We start from the raw sequence: 19,439 nt of genomic DNA on the forward strand, positions 1-19,439 counted from the left end.
GATGGCATTGAAACCAATGCCAAATGATGTGAAGCCGGAGGCTAAGACACTTAACCAAAGCCCCTTAGACATTGAACATTACCCCAAACAGTCAGGGAGAGCAGATTGTTATGTATATGTTTTTGTATTTACAATGTTGTTAAAGAGTTAATGAAGGATGAGTTATTTATAGCGTATTGTTCATTGTCCATCTTAAGGTTTGTTCCCTTACAGTATGGAAAAGAATGTGCACAGGAAGACCTACACCACTGTAGACCCTAGTGAACTTGAGTGAACTTTAATGAACTACAGAGTAAATCTCATATAATGAGCATTTTTACCAAAGTGAAGGATCTCAGTTCAAAAAGAGACTGACTGATCTCTTTAGATTACATTCTTTTCATTTGGTTTTGGTCATGTGACTTTCATATCAATATCAAAAAGAAAAAACAAAACAAAATACTCATAAACACGGGATGAGGAAACATATGGACACTGTGTAAACCTTAGTGGTGCTTTCCCACCTTCATATTACATTAAACATTGATTAACCTGCACATTTACTCCCATACTTATCCATGTCTTTAAATACACATGGTAAACAGTAAGTCCAATTAGGATGTGTTTTCGTTTCTGCCCTGCTGACTGTCAGATTTTATGCGGTGGTCTTTTATATATCAAGATACTGGACCCCCTTTTCCTCTTCTACATTCCAGCAATAAGGGTCGTGACTCACGTTGCCCAAGGACCCCCGGGAAAGAGATAAAGAGCCCTAGTTAAAAAAGATACCCATGTGTTGTGTCAATGTCTGCACACTTATCAGAGTTGACTTTTATCTGTCTGCTATTTTCTGGAGGTTTGTTCCACCTGAAATTATGTATATTTTGTCAGAATACGTTACAAAACCAAACTTTAGACTGAGACATTTGTCTTAAAGGAAATAGTTTACATGAAAATTTGCTTAAAGTTTACTCACCCTCAGGCCATCCAAGATGTAAATGAGTTTGTTTCTTCATCAGCGCGGATTTGGAGAAATTTAGCATTAAATCACTTGCTCACCAGTGAATGGGTGCCGTCAAAATGAGAGTCCAAACAGCTAATTAAAAAATCACAATAATCCACAAGTAATCCACACAACTCCAAACAAATCCATCATTAAAAACATTTTTTAACTTCAAACAAACTATTGCTTCCAGCTAAAATATGAGTCCTCTATTCATAATACTGGTTTACTCGGTGAAAAAGTTGTCTGAATCAGGAGAGATACCTGCACAGATCAAGCACAGTTTAAAACAAATCAAACAATCCCAAACATTTCATTTTTTCATTAAGACTGTCCTGCATTAGTCACAGTGTAATAAATTTGTGTCCATCACATAAGTGGGATTCCCATAAGAGTTTCTAAGATAAATGACAAGTCATCTTTAATTTGTATATGATTTTCTTTCACTGCCATGGAGCTTGAGATACAGCAATTTACATTTAGAACTACATCTTACTAAATACTGAATAATGTAAATCTAATTTAACAATGTTTGACAGCAAAGACATCTATCTATCTATCTATCTGTCTATCTATCTATCTATCTATCTATCTATCTATCTATCTATCTATCTATCTATCTATCTATCTATCAGCAATTATATGGTTAATTTGGACTCTCAATAAAATAAAGGAATAAAGACACCTGTCAATAGCATTTCACGATCATGTGATTTCAAATACTTCCCAGCACCTTCATCACACTTACAGTCAATATCCCGGTGTAATTTCCCTCTTGTACTGGAACATGTGATCCAGCAGCTGTAGTTTCACTCTACACAGTTTACTCAGTCAACAGAGCCACAGGGTAGAGATATCTCCATGCTGCCAACCTTATACTAAGTTAAATCAGGCGTGAGGATGCAGTGAACCTGATCACTTGAGAATCATCCAGCCATTTTTACTGTCCATTGCTGCTGTTGAAAGCAAACCAAGCGGTGGAAATGCTGAGAGAAAAAAAAAAACTAGTTTCAAAACAAATCAGCTTATCCTTATAAGATCTGAGAAATGATACATTTGTTTTAAATGTTGGCACTGTTGACTGGCTGATGCATTTTCTGTGGGCGTCTGCTGCATTAACTCCCTAGGTGGCGTGGTGTAGTGTAGCAGTTATAGAATAGTAAAATTATGATTTACTCACCCGCATGTTGTTCCAAACCCATATGACTTGCTTTCTTCTGTGGAACACAAAAGGAGATGTTTAGCTCATAGTGGTGTCATTTAACAGAATGCCAGGTTAGGTTATGAATGACATTAGAGCGACTAAATTATGACAGAATTGTCCTGAATGGAGCGAGAAAGGAGAAAGCCTTAAGTATTATTATAATAACCATGAGCCATTGTAATTGTAAGGGACTGTTCACACAGGATAAAAACGAAAGATTACTTTTCACAAAACCTATTAAGATACATTATCAGGGCAAGTCCATGCTTCTTAATGCTTCACAGCATTAGTCAGCTGATGCTGAGTAACACCTGCCATGGGAACAGAGTCTGACAATGCCTCATAAAAACTGAGTTATGGACTCTCCACCATATGGACAGAGGGGACTCAGGTGGAATTCGGGCGGATGAACACTGGAGAGTTTCTCTTTGTCAGAAGGTTAGAAAACTATGCTGGCAGCATCTCAACTTGTAGCTCACGTCCTTAATGATTCAAGTTGGTCATCATGGTAACGCTCCCCAGCAGCTATTTTCTAGTCATGCAAGTACAGCTCCCGTCTGTTTGAATAGTGAAAGCCTGAAGCTTGCAGTAACATTTCAAAACAAATGTATCATACATTCTACCTCTAACTCAAATAAGGCTAAACATGTGTCATGGAAAATCTGGAAATATAAGGAAATTTTGTTTTCTAGGCCTGAAAAAGTTTACATTTTAAAAACAAAATATTAAAGGTGATGAAACTTTCTAATGTACTTTTTTTTTTGTTTCTCTAAAATATCCAATCTGCTACTGCAATACTGCTTTTGTGCAGAGTAAAACTTGCTCTCAATCTGAATCTGTGAATTGATCCAGGTTCTTGAATAAAAGAATTGGTCAAACTGGTTCAGGGTGATTTATTTAAATAATGATTTTTTTTTTTTTCAATTTAATTGCATTGGTCAATAATAGATATGATTAGGTTCTTTCCATATAAGTCATGGGCACGACCAGAGTTAAATAAATTGACTAGAGATTATTTTTCTATAAAATACTGAACATATGCAAATGCATTTTTGCACTTTTGGGTGACAGTATGCAGAATGGATTTAAACATGATAAAATGTTTTAACAGATTTAAAAATATTTGATACACTTAAAAATAAAGGTCTATCTATAGTTCCATGATGAGTCTTTTGCAAAAAGGGTGCTATGGAAAAAGGTTCTTCAAATTTTCTTTACACTAAAAAAAGAAACAAAGAAAATCTTTTAAGAACTGTTCACTGAAAGGTTATTTTGGATATCCAAAATGGTATTTCTGTGGCACTGCGAGAAAAACAAAACCCTTTTGGAACCTTTATTTTTTTTAAATGTAGCTGAAAGCAAAAATTATATTGCTTGACCAACATATTTAATAAACTTACATGGAAGCTGTGTATTGCATTGTGAGTGACAGGAATTCCAATTCTTTAGCACACAGATTCTGTGTGGGCCTGGGTATCCACCTGTACCAAGAAATACAATATGATGAATTATATTAGATATTACCCAGGTCAGTTCATTGCAGAATCAATAACTAAAAAGCATTTGGGCATCTAAATCACCGGTGGTTAACAGCTTACCAATAAATATTTAAACATAGTTTATCCATTATTCTGTCTTCAATCTCATTGATGCTTTGATTTTTATGATGTAGAGGAGAGAGAAGCTTTTCTTGGCCCTTGATTGCGGACAGAGATCAGAGCTGCTGGCAGTTGTTGTTAGTTGGCTGAACAGAGAACTAAAACCTTGAGTGCCTCTTGAGCAGGAATCCAATCAGATATGGAAGCTTACAACCTGGTCATTCTCAAGTATGTGTAAAAATTGTAATTCTGAGGAAAATAGGCAAGTTTATATCTCACAATTTGGACTTTTCTGCTCAGAAAAAAACTCACAATGCAAGTTAACACCTTGGAGATTTAGTCTTTTTTTCTCAGAACTGCAAGACAAAAGTCAGAATTGTAAGATATACTGCATTGGGAAAGAAAAAAGTGAATCGTGAGATTTAAATATCAGTCAAGCAAACTGTATTGCAACAACAAATGATAAACCTCTTAGTCTTAATGACAGTCTCTGTCCCTCCTCCACCACAAAAGCTTACAAAGCCAAACATTCCTCTTAAATTCTTTGTACATCTTAATTACATTATGGCAGTTCATTAGTCTTTGCTGAGAGGGAGGCAGGTGGCAAAGATCATGTGCAGAGCTAGTGTCAAATACCACACATGGCGGCATTAGTCTGGCATGTCTTCTGGCATTCTTTAGCCCACGGTGCCTTTGTTGTATCGTGTTTTAATACTTTTGACGCTGTACATGGACAGAATGGCAATTTTGCCAGTTGCAGATTAATTGTATAATCTCAATAATACTATAAAACTAGATTTAGTGATTGGTTCTTGCCTATAGGCCACCATAATGCTAGAGCAGGAACTCAGCTGCAGGTTCAATTCTTATCATTAAACTCTTTCTCTCTCTGTTTTTCTCCTCACAGACACCTCTGCCAGAAGCCGTGGATACACAAGACACCATCAAACAGGTATGAAGGTCTTCGAACAGTGGCCTGGGTTTTGTACACGTTGACAAGCCTTAAAGGGACAGTTCACCCAAAAACGAAATATCTCATCATTTTCTCACCTTCACGTCATTCCAAATCAGGATCAGTTTTCCAAATCAGTTCAAACCAAATCAATTTTCATGCATTTACAAAGAATGAAGGCTGAAGCTAAACAAAGGAGAAAGAAGTGCAATAAAATCAGCTACTCATTCATTATGATTCAAATCTTGTGAAGTCAAACAATACATTTGTGAAGATGAGACCAAAATTTGAGCCATATGAACCTATTTAATGAGGCTTTTGCATGCTTTTTAACTTACACAGATGAAAGAAAGCCATACAGGTTTGGAACGAACACATGAGATTACATAAATGATAAAGGAATTAGAATTTTTAGGTGAACTTCCCCGTTAAATGAGTTCCAGTAAAACTCATCATAGGGATGTGTGGCATCTCTTTAACAGAAAGCATGCTTTTATCTTCACACCTCTGACTGCTATGCTATGTGGTTATAATATCATGCGCACAGAGATTATAAAGGGTGGTGCTCTGTACAATATTGTTAAGGACATAAAACGGCTGATGGAATTCTAAAAATGGCTCAAAACACAACCTGAACAATAATATTACTCATCTTTTGGAGTAGTTTTGTCTAGATGTCACAACATTTCTCCAGAATGGGTGAGGCCACAATACAGATTAATTTGAATCATTTTGTTGCTGTTTTTGACAAACAACCATAATTACTCATCATAATGTTCAAAACACAGGTCTTTCATTCCATCTGAGTGTCATTTCATGTGGATTGCAAATGCAATGTCTGTGTTTTGATCATTAATTTGTGTGCAATTGTATCGCATACATAATGGTTTGCTTTCTAAAAGTGAATTAGTAGGATTGCATACACATTTCACCGTTCTTTCGCAGATATTTCACTACTACAGATGGTTCTAGCATTGCAGTGTCAACTCTCTCTGCTCATATAATACATGTCCCTTCAGTATCATGTGAGCCCCCGAGGGAAGAAGCCACTGTAAATATGTTGTTGTACTGGCTCTCAAATGTACAGCAGATTTTCAAGATCTTGTTAAACTAGGTCAGTAGCTCTGTATCAGCATCATGTCTTAAGAAGTTTCTCCTAAGATTTCACTGGGAATATACAGAAACAATTGAGTTTACCTACAGTAAAAGTAGCAGCTCATATAATTAAATCTGCACATCTGAGCACATTTTGAGAATTTAAGAGGCTAAACCCCCCTTATGCTCCACCTAAACCCCACCTTAGTTCATTCATCCTCATCTGTCATTCCTCAAAGCATTGTCAATGATAACTAAGAATTATTCGCTGCTAAACATGCATAGCTATTGTTTCTGCTTGAGCAGCTGCCTAACCCACTGAAACCACAAATGAGTCTGTTTTGTGCCTTAAAAGCATACTCTAATCACCATAAATACCTATTTACTTTGCACACACCTTCCGGTTCTTTTCTTATGTGATTCTGCATTGACCACAAAGAGGGGGAATGTCGAAAAACCTGAGAAAATGCAGCTAAAATGCTTTTTGTTTTTCAGTCAATAGTTTTAAGCAGACATCTGGGCTTGCATGTTTGAGTATGGTCAGTGCCTGATGGGACAAAAGGCAATATTGCCAAGGATTTAAATGTGGTTTATCAGAGCTCTGGGAGGACATTTCATCTGTGGAATGCTCTCAGCTTCTTTTTTTGTGGGCACAGTGATTCCTGGAGTGTGTTCCTTTGAGCAGAAAGAGAATGAAAGTTGTTTTCATCAAGCTCTTTTCAGTTATTACTGGTGTTTTTAAGGCAAGCATCACTATTATCATTATAACTCCTACAATAAGTAGTGTTTTCTAACTAAGGGTATTCTGAAACCCTAACCTTGGAAAAGAAAATATAAGAATTATATTAAATGTATATGTACTATTATAGTTTATATTTTGTGTTTTTTAAATGTACTATTTAGGTTGCATTTATTTAATTATTTAAGTTCAGTTTTGTTTATTTTTTTATTATTAGAAATTTTAGTGCTTATATTAATAAATATGTATATTTCTTCAGCTTTACTTCAGTTTACAAAATAGTTTTTAATACTTTAGTTAACAGTAATATCCTTGATAAGTTCATAACCATAATGCGTCCCGAGTGGCTTGCTATGTATTGTAGAGAATGAAGCCTTTCCCTCGGCTCACCAAGGTCACACCATCACGACTGCCTCCGCTGATACCGTCGCCCACAGATGGAAAACACTGCCTGTTTCCTCCCCGCACAACAGAGGAGGACGGGTCTTTGCAACTGCTACTACAAAACCCTATGCATGTGGGTGACTAACACTTGTATACAAAGGAAGCACAATCACATCCCTGACAAGTCTCTATAGTTGAGGTATTGTGTTAGAAGCTTGCAAAGCTCAGTAGGGTGAGGCTCTGTTGTTTTGTTGAGCAGCTATTCATATTCATACAAACAGGGATGGACAATAAGGATGCCTTTCAGTAGTTCAGGTGGCATACAGTAGTGACCACACCACAAAAAAGTTTTTGTTTTATACATATTTTATCACATTGTATATATATACAGTATGTGCTACCCTGCTGCCTCTACATTGTTTGTATAGCAGCATGACCTACACTTGAACAATGCCACCCTTTCCCTCTGGACAAACCCTTAGTGATGTTGAGACATCACATAATCAGTGTTCTATGACTTGGTAGTTTGGTTGCTCTCCAGGGATCCTTAGACATACCTGAGAGAATCGGAAAAACAAGTAGATAAATATAGCACAAGCACAGCCAAAAAAAAAAAAAGACAAAAAATTGTATATTACAATAATACACATTAAACATTAGGATTGTTTGACATTTTCAGGTTGTCAAACATGTCCAGAGTTAACGTGATGAACATGTATTGCCTACTACCGTCCAAAAGTTTTATTTTTAAAGAAATTAATACTTTTATTTAGCAAGAATGCAGTAAATAATATAAAAACCTCAGAATTTATATGTAAAAATTGTATTATGATTTCCTCAAAAATACTAGGCAGCACAATGAAAATACAAACAAAATAATTTCTTAAGCACCAAATCAGCATTTTAGAATGATTTCTGAACGATTGTATGACCTTAAAGACTGTAGTAATGGCTGATGAAAAATCAGCTTTGTCATCAGAGGAATAATTTTAATTTTTAAAGATATTAAAATAGAAAATAATTTTAAATTACAATAATATTTCACAATATAACTGTTTTACTGTGACCAATTCTCACTATTAACTAGTTGCTTATTAGCATGCCTATTATTAATATATTGGCTGTTTATTAGTGATTATAAAGTAGGGTGACCAAACGTGCCATTTTCCCAGGACAGGTCCTGGCCAGGATTTCCATATTGCCTAAAATATCCACGTTTTGACATTGTTTGTGCTGCGCAGACCAATTGTTGTATGACAAAGTACCGTGAATGTACTTTGATGTCATACACCAATCGGTAAGCTCAGTATCGGTATTTGCATCGCTTTGACTGTTCTCTGTAGATCCCACCTTCTCACGCACCACAACTGGTCAATTACGTACAATGTCTGCATGTTACTTGTCAAACGATCATTACCTTCATTAAGTATGAAAACAGGTAACCAGAGCCAAAACCTGGATTTTTTAGGAAAATTTAGAAATCCTGGCCAGGACGTGTCCTGGGAAAATGGCACGTTTGGTCACCCTATTATAAAGCACATATTCTGCATGATTCTAAATGCCTAATCCTACCCAATACCTAAACTTAACAACTACCTTAATATTAATAACAAGCAAATTAAGAGTTTGAGTCAAAATTTAATGGTTTGTTATTAACAAGAATTGGACCTTAAAGTGTGACCAGTATTTTTTATCAAATAAATGCAACCTTTGTTGGCATAATTCAAAAACATTCCCAAAATCTTAGGACCCCAGATGGTTTTAGAACCTTTAAATGGTATTGTACCCCTTAAAATGACCTAAGACATTTTCAAAGCTTTTACAAACAACATTAATATGTGAATTGAATGATACAGTGGATATTTGGATTAAATGGAGAATGAGCAGCCATGCTTTTTGTTGTCACAGGTATCCTATGATACATCTAATCCCAAGTGTTCAGGAGAGTTGTCAAAGTCAGTGATCCACAGTGAAGTAATTATCCCCCAGGAGACTGTAGAATGCTGGGAATAGGCTGCCAGCTACTGTTCCCATCTATACCCTCGTCTCCAGGGACAGAATCATGAAGCAGAGATGACAAGGGAGAGATTTACATGCCCAGGGTCTGCAGACACAGAGTCTGGACTCACGCTGTGTAGAGTGAGCTAGATGGAGAGTTCTGCAGCGTGTAAGTCTCGGAGGATACAGGCTAGATGTAGGTTGACCACATTTACTAGGACTGTGCTGCTTAGTTGACTAAACTACTTAGATACTAATTATCAAATGAGTTACGTTCGTTAACAGGCATTAAGAAAACTGTAACTCTGAAATTGTCCAGGGATCATTTGGACTGGGGACTAAACACATGTTCTGTACAGAGCTGTCCTTGTGCAGCGTTTAATGAAGTGGTCCTGTGAGAACAGCACTGTAGATCTGGCCTCCCTTCGAACTGAAAAGATGGGTCAGCTGATCCCTCACGGGTCAGAAGCCAATTACATCACCGTGACTGACCGACCAGGCCAGAGGCCTCCAAGAAGGGGCACACGCCACCGCCCTCAGCAACAACCACAACAAATAAAGTGTGAGAAATCAAGGCAATTCAAGTTCAAGACCTCATCCTGGGACAAACTGTTCTGCAGAGGAACAGAACACACAAATAAAGGTTCAGACTTTCCGTAAAAAAAAAAAAATCACAAGACTTAAGAATGAGACAGCTAGGGTGGAGCAGAAGCATGTGTCCTAATCCACATATTATCCATTCCAAATAATATGCAGTATTGCAATATGTGTTTTAATAGGAAACTGAACATTTTGTTTAAATTTCCTGTAGATTTGACTGAAGTGCTTGTTCTTTTTGAGCTAATACTGCCCACAAAAAGTGGTTGTAGTATACAACGATATATATACCTTTCATATATACTGTTATGGTACATGAATAATACACTACTGTTCAAATGTTTGGTGTCCATAACTTTTTTTTATTATTCAGCAAGTATGCGTTAAATTGATCAGAAGTAACAGACTTTGTTACCATTTAAAAAATGTTGTTCTTTTAATAAATATATTTATTAAAAGAAAAAAAATGAATCACAAAAATATTAAACAGCTCAACTGTTTTCAACATTGATTAGAAATGATTCTTAAGCATCAAATCACCACACAAGAATGATTTCTGAAGGCTTGTGTGACACTGAAGACTGCAGTAATGGCTACTGAAAATTCAACTTTGTCATCAAAGAATTAAATTACATTTACAATACATTAAAACAATAAAAAAAGTTATTTTAAATTGTTATTAATTTCACAATATTAATGTTGCCAATGTATTAAATGCAGCCTTTATGATACTTCTAAACAACTTTACCAAAAAATTTTGAATGGTAGTGCATGTACTTTTGATTTTGACCAATAAGCAACCACCTAGTCATAGGCAAAAAAAAAAAAAAAACACACACACACACAAAACACCTTAGCAATCACATAGCAATGCCCCGACAACCACTCACAACACTCTAGAATTATGGCAGCACCACTCTCGTTTTTAGTCAGTAAATGCACAAATAGTTATCAGTTTTACTTGGGTTGGCGTGCTGTTACGGCCTCATGCAACAGCACCAGGCGTTTGGCTTTGAACTTGCAGCTTTTGATGTTGTGAAGCATAAATGTAAAAATAAGGGGTATTTTGGTGTGTGTGATCTCTACTAAAACCACTTCAATCACTTTCAGAGTGTCGTCAGGAAAAAACAACAACAAAAAAAACAGCATATGTTATATTTTTAGCAATAACTTGCATGCCTCCTTTCGTTATTGCAAACCTGCACTAAAACCAGCTTTCAACTGGATGCCTGTCTAAGCGGGCCATTCTTCTAAAACTAGCTTTTAATGCAATGCTTGCCTTCCCAACTTGTCTATATCCTCCTATGTTTACCTACACTTCAACGGAGGTTTGTTTTTTTTACAGTGTGTCAATGCACCGAACCAGTTTTATCACCATGTGATCAGTGAGTTGGTCTTGGCAGGCATGCAAAAAAAAAAAAAAAAACGAAGGCTGCGTAGCAACCACGGTGGCATGCTTCAGTAGTTCAATAAACCCTAGCCTCAGTCAATGAGGTCGAGTTCTTACACTCCAGTCTTCTAAGTCTGTTTGGGAGCTAGAGCGGGACACACCATCTGCGGGGGGTCCAACAGAGTGAAGGGTGGGAAAAGAGGAGACGTGTAATGAAAACAGAAGTCTTGGAAGGGAGGGATGGATGAAAACAGCAAGTCGATAGAAGGAAAACAGACGAGTGGAGAAACAGCTTCCATACGGGGGAGGAGTGTGAATGTTAGCGATCTTCAGTTTGGTAAATTCAACTCGGCGGAGGTGGTGTTGGAAAAAATTTAGCATGTTCTCACCCTCCACTCACCTGTTCAGTAAAACACCAACTTGCTGTGTTTCTATATGGCTGATATGGTTGTAAAGGAAATTTTGTGTATGACTGTAAACACAAGAGTAATGGAAATTTGTAATTTGGAAATGAACAAACTTTCACCCAATTCAAAACAACATGAAACCGCAATTGCAATGCATTTAATTTGCATAATATGGTGTATTCAGTGGAAAATAATTAGGGTGAGATATATCTCTTGATGAAACCGTTAAGGTGACTGGGTTAATATTACTAGTCACTTTCCAGAATGTTTTCCTTCACTGTTCCTTGCTGGTGGAATGCGCTTTCCACTCTCATCCGGAAAGCCAAATCCCAAACAATATTCAAGAGACCGCTATAAACTCATTTCTTCCGTGAGCACTTCATTGCATCCTACTTAAAATTTTTTTTTTTTTTTCTCAATCCCTCCCTGTTCTAGCTAATACTATTCTAAACAATGCCAGAAACTTTGTATTATTAGCACTTTTTTGTCTTTATTTGCCTCTTTATGATGAATCGCTTACTGTATTCCTCATTTTTAAGTCGCTTTGGATAAAAGCATCGGCTTAATGAATAAATGTAAACTGTAAATGTGCTTCATATAAATTTAAAGTAATTCAGAAACTTTTTAAAACTTTCAGGAAGTCATTAAGAAGATAATTGGGGTCAATTTTAATTTCCTGTTATATTTAAACAGCATTCAAAGACATTTGAAATATTACAAAAGACTGTCTTCATTAGTACGAAATAATAAAAAAAAAAAATGTCAATAAAAATATTCATTACCTTTTTTCTGTTTCTCTCCATCAGTTTTTATCCGATCGGATCCTGAAGGCTGCGCGGGTGGTTTACAGCACTCTGATGGAGCGTAACCCAGGCCTGATAAGAGACAGAAAACACCATCTTAAGACCTACAGGTGAATCTTTCACTCCGTCTGTCACATGCTTGTGCAAAGCATGTTATATTTCTGACTGTGATGGAAATGCGTCTAATTTTTCCCAGGAAGTCACTTGGCATCCTTTGGAGAAACAAATAAATCAACTTACTCATTACTCAACCATAGAGACATGCAGATAAATGTGTAACACTTGAACTTCAGTCTGCTTTTTGACTGCTTTGTCCCACAGACAGTGCTGCAGTGGGAAGGAACTTGTGGATTGGCTAATGAAACTCAATGATTGCTTCCAGTCCCGCAGTCAGGCAGTCGGAATGTGGCAAGTTTTGGTGGATGAGGGCATTCTGAGTCATGGTGAGTAATCATCTATAGATATCAACACAAGATCATCTCCATTTTTTGCATGCTTTTCCTTTAAACAAGAGTCCTATGGTACAGTGATGGTATCAGACTGTAATACTATGGCATTTTGATACATATCATGGGGCTGAGGAATTACATCATGGTATTTACTACAATAGTACATGTCCAAAAAATTGTTTTGTCATGGCCAAAACATGCTATTACCATAGTATCTAAATATATTGACTAACTGGTAATGAATGTCTCTGTAAAAATGTGCAGTGAAACAGGAGTTAAATTTCCATGACAAAGACACACAGTTTTACCGCTTCATGGAGGCAGAGTTTGAGCTTAATCACACAACGAACGAGAAAGACTCCAAAGATGAAGAACTCCAAGAGAGTTTAGCACTCCTGATCCAGATGGGTCCAGATGCTCTTCTGACTATGATACTGCGTAAATGGTAAGACACCAACAATTGTGCCAAAACAGTCTGAAAAATAACAAGCATAAACACAGTTTATATAGTACTAGCACTTGAAGACAAAGAGTGTCATTTCTGTGCACTGAAGTCACCAGATAAAGAGCTTGCTGAATAGAAATAAACTTTGATTTCATTCGGGGCTTAAAAAAAGAAAGTGCCATTAAAATTTTCAGTTTAATTAAAAAATGCATTTAATGTATCGCCATTGGCTTAGAAACAAGCTAATGTCAGACTCTTTTAGCAATCAATATCAAATCAATATTTGTGACAGTTATAGTTGTCTGAAGATATTAAGCTGGGAGAGAATTTTAACATAAAAAAGCCCCACACTTCACTTTTATAAACAGCATAAGATTTCTCAGTGTAATAATCTGTGTCCATGTTTTAGCCCAAGCCAGAGAACTCCAGAGGACCTGGAAGTTATTTATGAAGAACTTATGCACGTCAAAGCTGTGGCCCACTTGTCTACATCTGTGAGTCAACAATCGCTGACTGCCGTCATGTTTGTTTGCGCCACAAATCTTCATTCGTCCCTCATTTCTTTCATTCTCTCCCATAGGTTCGGAAGGAGCTGGCAGCAGTACTGGTTTTTGAAAGCCATGCCAAGGCGGGAACAGTCTGTGAGTGTGAAACCAATGATGACATTTCATTAGTGGTGGGCGGGAAGAAGGAACGGTGCTAATATTGAATTTGCGCTTAGCCAGAGTAAAAATGAGCAGCGTACTTCCTGTTTAGACACCACAGACAGACAGCATAAGAATGAGATGATTAAATCATTTTATTGTGTAATTCCCTTGTTATGTGATGAACTGGATGACTGACATCCTAATATCAGCAAACTGAGAGACAAAAGGAAAAGAAATGAAAGCATTTACAGCACGTCTGGCGTCAGCGCAGCAGTCATTCATGCATAGTGAATAGCACGAGTAGGAAGCAGACACTGATGATTATCTAATAGGGAAGTTTAGTCACTTTTAAAATCTGTCAAGTTTCATGAGCTCATATTAGTTCAGTTTATTCAGACTCATATATTCACATATTAATGCTACATTATGATTTTAAATTTCAACACAAATTCTGATATTAAGATTAAATGACTTTAAAATAGATCCAGCGGATTTAGTTATTAGAATTGACGTCAAAATGAAACATAAAATCCTTTTTTTTCTGTAATAGAATGTATTTCTGAGTGAAACAGGATATAAAACAAGAAAAATCAGATGAGTCTTGATTTTATTTATTGTAAATTACATTAAAATGAAATGAAAGTAAAAAGTTAAATCTTACAATTTTTCACTAAATATATTTTTATGATCAAGTTTTTCATAGCATGATTATTTTAGTTACAACAGGTTTTCTGCAGGTTTTCTGAAGGTCTTTTTAAGACCTTTTAAAAACCAAGTAAAGAATTTTTTTTAAATGCTCTCTAAATGTAAACATGTCTTCTATTAGCAACACATCAAAGTTTAAAAATACTTCCAATAGATCTCCAGTATTTTTAATTCATAAAGTGATTTTCTTCATCAGTATTTTTGTCTTGTTTTCCAGCGCAAATGTCTAAAGATTCTTAAATTAAGATACGTTTACTTGCATTAAAAAGTCTTGTTTTATGAGAAAGTAATCAAAGTGAGTTTCTGATTAAAAAAAAGATTAAATATTTGCCATAACCCATTGACAGATATTTGTTCTCGTTTTAAGCATAAACCCACTTAATTTTATTCAAACTCTCTCAGAAAACAAGCACCTCGTATAAATTTATTATGATTTAAGGTTGTTTAGGGTTTTTTTTAGATTTATATTGGAAAACAAAACAAAAATACTAACTTAGATATTAATTTAAACATTTAATGCCATTACTTTATGAATTTAAGGCTTTCTGCTCCAATTCAAGATCTTTTAGGTCTTAATTTGTGAAGGGCGAATTAAGACTTTTTAAGACACACAGAAACCCTTCACAAAATTATTGTCTAAAATGTTGAGGGAAAAAATTAATCTGTTCACATGTCTAAATTTGGTCAGCCTAATCAAGCTTTTTCTGTGTGTGTGTGTGTGTGTGTGTGTGTGTGTATATATATATATATATATGTATATATATATATAAAGGTAAGTTTGTGTTTACTGTATAAACTAATACAAAGCAATGTGTGTGTGTTTATTTCAGTATTCAGTCAGGGGGACAAAGGGACTTCCTGGTACATCATCTGGAGAGGCTCTGTTAATGTCATCACACACGGCAAGGTAAAGCTATTTAACATCACTTGAGTGACCTTTAGAAGTCATTGAGTTTAAATATAGATATACTTACATGGTTTGAAGGTAATTCATAATGTGCGCTTCCTCTTAAGGAAAGATGATCTTGTGTATGTGCGTCACATAGGGCTTGGTGACCACGCTTCATGAGGGAGAAGACTTTGGACAGCTGGCCTTGGTGAACGACGCCCCTCGTTCTGCCACCATCATCCTGAGAGAGGACAACTGCCACTTCCTGCGGGTGGACAAGCAGGACTTTATACGTATCCTAAAGGTAGGTTGTGTGTGCGTAGCCTAGGATCTGCATGGATGGGTATCTATGGTGGTCTATAACCTGAACTGAACTGCAGGATGTCGAGGCCAACACTGTCCGCCTGGAGGAACACGGTAAAGTCGTCCTGGTTCTTGAGAAGAGCTCAGCGCAGGAGTCCACCTATCAGGGAGGATCAGCAAGCAGCAGCAAGTAAATGATTCTGTCCATTTTCATGCTAAATTGCATACCTCAATGATTTACTTAAAGCTTAGTAATTTTAATTCTTAATTAAAGTAATTACTGCACCATAAGCATCATCAAACAGAATAGCAAAAACTACTGTTTACTAATGTAAAAAAGTATTTTAGCATCATATATATATATATATATATTAACATTTAACCCTTACTGTAAGACTACATGTCAATGTTTTAGTCCAAGACAGCAAAAATCATTGAACAATTATAGATTTCAGCTCATGATGATGATTTAACCCTGTAAAGCCTGACATATAAAATAGCTACAAAAACTATTTAAAACAGGTTATTGAACCAGTTTATAGACAAAATATTAAATACATAATAAGATTTTTAAAAAAAATTGAGTATTGTATTTAATTTAATACATATGATTTTATGGCTCATATAGCATGATATCACATTTATTCAGAGGCCCAAACTGAGCAAAAATGTATTTGGTGCAGAAATTCTGACTAGTTGTAATATAAATCAATGAGATAACAGTATAGCAGACTAATTACATAAACTGCATATAAATATCTGCTGTCTATGTTTTCTAACAATATGTCTTTGTAAGATACTTAAATGTAGTAGATTGTGTATAACAGGTTTTCAGCAAACTTTTGATTATGTTGATAGTTTAGACGCCTTAAAATGTGCATCTCAAATATGATACAGTATGCATTTTGGGGTTAATAAAAACAATTACTTAGCAATTTGAATTGTGTTTACTTTATTTATGAAAATATCTCTTCAGTGTTAAGCCCATTTCACCACACATGTGAGTAAATTAAATCAGCCAATTCAAATCCATCTTCATAAACCATTTATATAAAATAATTTATATGAATAATACATATCCAGAATAGGTAAAGCAGTTCAGTGTCTGCAGTTAAAGATGATTCATCCTGAGTACTTTACCTACAAAAGTGCTATTGTACAATGAAATGCAAGCTCAGTCATTAGTCATCACTGTTATTTGATTTCAAGTGCAATGAACCAATTATGAATGATGGAAATGGAGGACACTTAATTGTCAATCTGAATTATCCACCTCTCAGGTACACAGTAATGTCAGGAACGCCAGAGAAGATCCTAGAACACATGCTGGAGACGATTAAACTGGAAACCAATGGCACTGATTTTATAGGTAAGGCTGGACTTGTATAACATTTCACTTAAATACGAAAACTTTAGGAATCTAGAATTTGTTTGTTGAAAACCGATCAGTTAATTACAGTACCACCGCAGAAGAACGAACTGAGGGAGAGACCAAAACATTCTTGCTCATTTGGTGTTTAAAACCAGCAGTCAGATGATTCTGATTCTCCACACAGCTCAGTAAAGAAAACAAGTCCTTGTTATTGAAGTTTATGAGTCTGTTTTGTACATCTCCAGATCCCAGTGTGACTGACTTCCTCTTAACACATCCAGTCTTCATGCCCTACAGCCAGCTCTGTGCAGCCCTCCAGCATCAATATCCTGTCACTACAGGAACTACTGATTTTTTACTTCACAATGATATTTCCTCTGTGTTTTATTTGTTTTGCCACCAGTCTTTATGCCAAAGGGCACAAAGTTCTAACTGAAACAATAAGAAAGTGTATCCTTAACCTACATTTGTACCTACCAAGCGGAGCCATCGGAAGGTACAGACCTGGAGAAGGCAGCGTATGCTCTCAACACCAAGCAGAAGGTTGTGAAACTGGTGGCTCACTGGGTGGCTCTGTACGGTCTGCTACTGAGGGACAATCCTGTGGCCTCTGAATTCCTGGAGGTAAAACTATTTTAAAGGCTGTAGTACTTCAGTAGTAAAACGTTTCAATTTTCAAATGTTTTCATGGTACTTTAGAGGTGAAGATGGTACACTTTAAAACGTGAAGACTGAATATAATAAAATAAAAACTGACTTCTATAAATGTTAAAGTACACCAATATTATTATGTTTAATCCAAAAATGTAATGCATTTTCCCAGGGAGGGAGGGAGGGAGGGAGGGAGGGATGGATGCATGGATAGATGGATGGATGGATGGATGGATGGATGGATGGATGCATGGATGGATGGATGCATGGATGGATGGATGCATGCATGGATGGATGCATGGATGGATGGATAGATGGATGCATACATGCATACATACATACATACATACTGTACATACATACATACAAAATAAATAAATGTTAACCAATATGGTCATAACCTAACCTAACATATATAATCCAATCAGATCCCAATGAATACATTGTCACCTTACTTTATTTTCCTTTGAATACTGTATGTATTTTCTCAAAAATGTGTCACAAAATAATATAAGTTAGTTGCATTGTCAGTTCTGTTGACACTCATGTTGTCTTTAAATGTAATGCAAAAGTAAGTTTATTTAAAATATCGCTATTTTTGTGATAGAAATTTAGGGAAGGGGTGATGGCTGACTCGAGACTTTCCAGCATTCTCAAAGAACAGCTGAGGGACAGAAGAAAGACAAAAATGTAAGTAAAACACTCGCCAATGTCCATTTGTACACATACAAACACTTGAACAAAAATATTTGGGCATAAGGACCAAAACCAGGTCTCTTATGTTATGATTTGTGACCATGTGACTAATGGATATGGCTCAGCTGTACTTCAAAGTCAAGTGAAGTAACTTTTATCGTTATTATACCAGTATTTGCGCAGTATTACACTTTGAAGCATTTTCAGAGCCAAACTGATGATATAATCAGAGTCATAAAGTAATAAATACCATATGTGATTTTTCGTTGACCTGCTTTTATAAAGTCCACACCTTTTCTCTTGAGTCTGCTATGTCATCAAACCTCTTACATAATGCTACATCCCTATTATACTCCTTACAGAACTGAAAATGGATGTCACACTCTGACAAAGGTAAGAGGCCCTGCTTTCTTAGTCTAACTGGGAAACTTAAACGATAAGAGACCAACCAATAAATCCTACTTACTTTATGACACAGCATGATAAACAGACTCGCCGGTGGAAAAGTCAACATCTATGAGGCCAGAGGTCTTTAGAGAACAAATTCAGAGAACAAATCAAAAGTAAATCCCGTTCTGTCAGAGTCATACACGCTATATTTAAAATGTTCTCCCTTGCTGCAAAAAAAGTAACGGATTTCTGTAGGAAATACTAGTAGTGCAATGCAGTAATGCAATACTGGTAGGATTTTTCACCTTTATCTGAGAGAAGGCATCCTAGAAATGGTTTTAAAAAGCCATAGTCCATCTTTCACCGGATACTTGATTTTTAATTTTTTTGGATTCCTCACATTCTTGGAATAAAAACTGCACTTTTTCACAGAAACAAAAAAAACCATACCTGAGACCATCGATGCAGTCCATTCATTTAAGAGACCCAGTCTGTCTAAACATGTTGAAAACTGCCTTTTGCAGCTCTAATTTCCAATATTGTCATCTGTTTGTTTCAGCTGAACCAAAAGTTTGATTGGTTTTCTGCTCACGAAGAGCCGGTGGGGAAATTACGGTCGATTAAAGCTCAAGATAAAGGTTTGTATTTTCACTTCAGTGAGAGTTTTAATAATAATCAGTGTCATAAAGAAATTAAATTAAGGGCAGATGAAACAAGGATAATATCCCAGTGAAATTGCTCAA

General features: G+C 36.1%; 1 protein-coding gene across 3 annotated transcripts in view; it reads left to right on the forward strand.

The window, feature by feature from the left end:
* Window positions 1-19,439, forward strand: part of LOC109047993 (rap guanine nucleotide exchange factor 3-like) — a 33,169-nt gene that overhangs the window by 8,042 nt on the left and 5,688 nt on the right. For all 3 annotated transcript variants that reach the window (XM_042750096.1, XM_019065656.2, XM_019065657.2), the window contains 15 exons: window positions 4,692-4,736; window positions 12,153-12,259; window positions 12,471-12,592; window positions 12,863-13,043; window positions 13,453-13,537; window positions 13,624-13,684; window positions 15,226-15,302; window positions 15,442-15,588; window positions 15,665-15,777; window positions 16,868-16,956; window positions 17,205-17,283; window positions 17,433-17,583; window positions 18,218-18,300; window positions 18,669-18,699; window positions 19,256-19,334. In XM_042750096.1, coding sequence (XP_042606030.1) covers window positions 4,692-4,736; window positions 12,153-12,259; window positions 12,471-12,592; window positions 12,863-13,043; window positions 13,453-13,537; window positions 13,624-13,684; window positions 15,226-15,302; window positions 15,442-15,588; window positions 15,665-15,777; window positions 16,868-16,956; window positions 17,205-17,283; window positions 17,433-17,583; window positions 18,218-18,300; window positions 18,669-18,699; window positions 19,256-19,334 — 1,450 coding nt within the window. The remainder of the gene's footprint in view (window positions 1-4,691; window positions 4,737-12,152; window positions 12,260-12,470; window positions 12,593-12,862; window positions 13,044-13,452; window positions 13,538-13,623; window positions 13,685-15,225; window positions 15,303-15,441; window positions 15,589-15,664; window positions 15,778-16,867; window positions 16,957-17,204; window positions 17,284-17,432; window positions 17,584-18,217; window positions 18,301-18,668; window positions 18,700-19,255; window positions 19,335-19,439) is intronic.

This window comes from Cyprinus carpio, chromosome B23 (assembly GCF_018340385.1).
Source record: "Cyprinus carpio isolate SPL01 chromosome B23, ASM1834038v1, whole genome shotgun sequence".
NCBI classification, from domain to species: domain Eukaryota; kingdom Metazoa; phylum Chordata; class Actinopteri; order Cypriniformes; family Cyprinidae; genus Cyprinus; species Cyprinus carpio.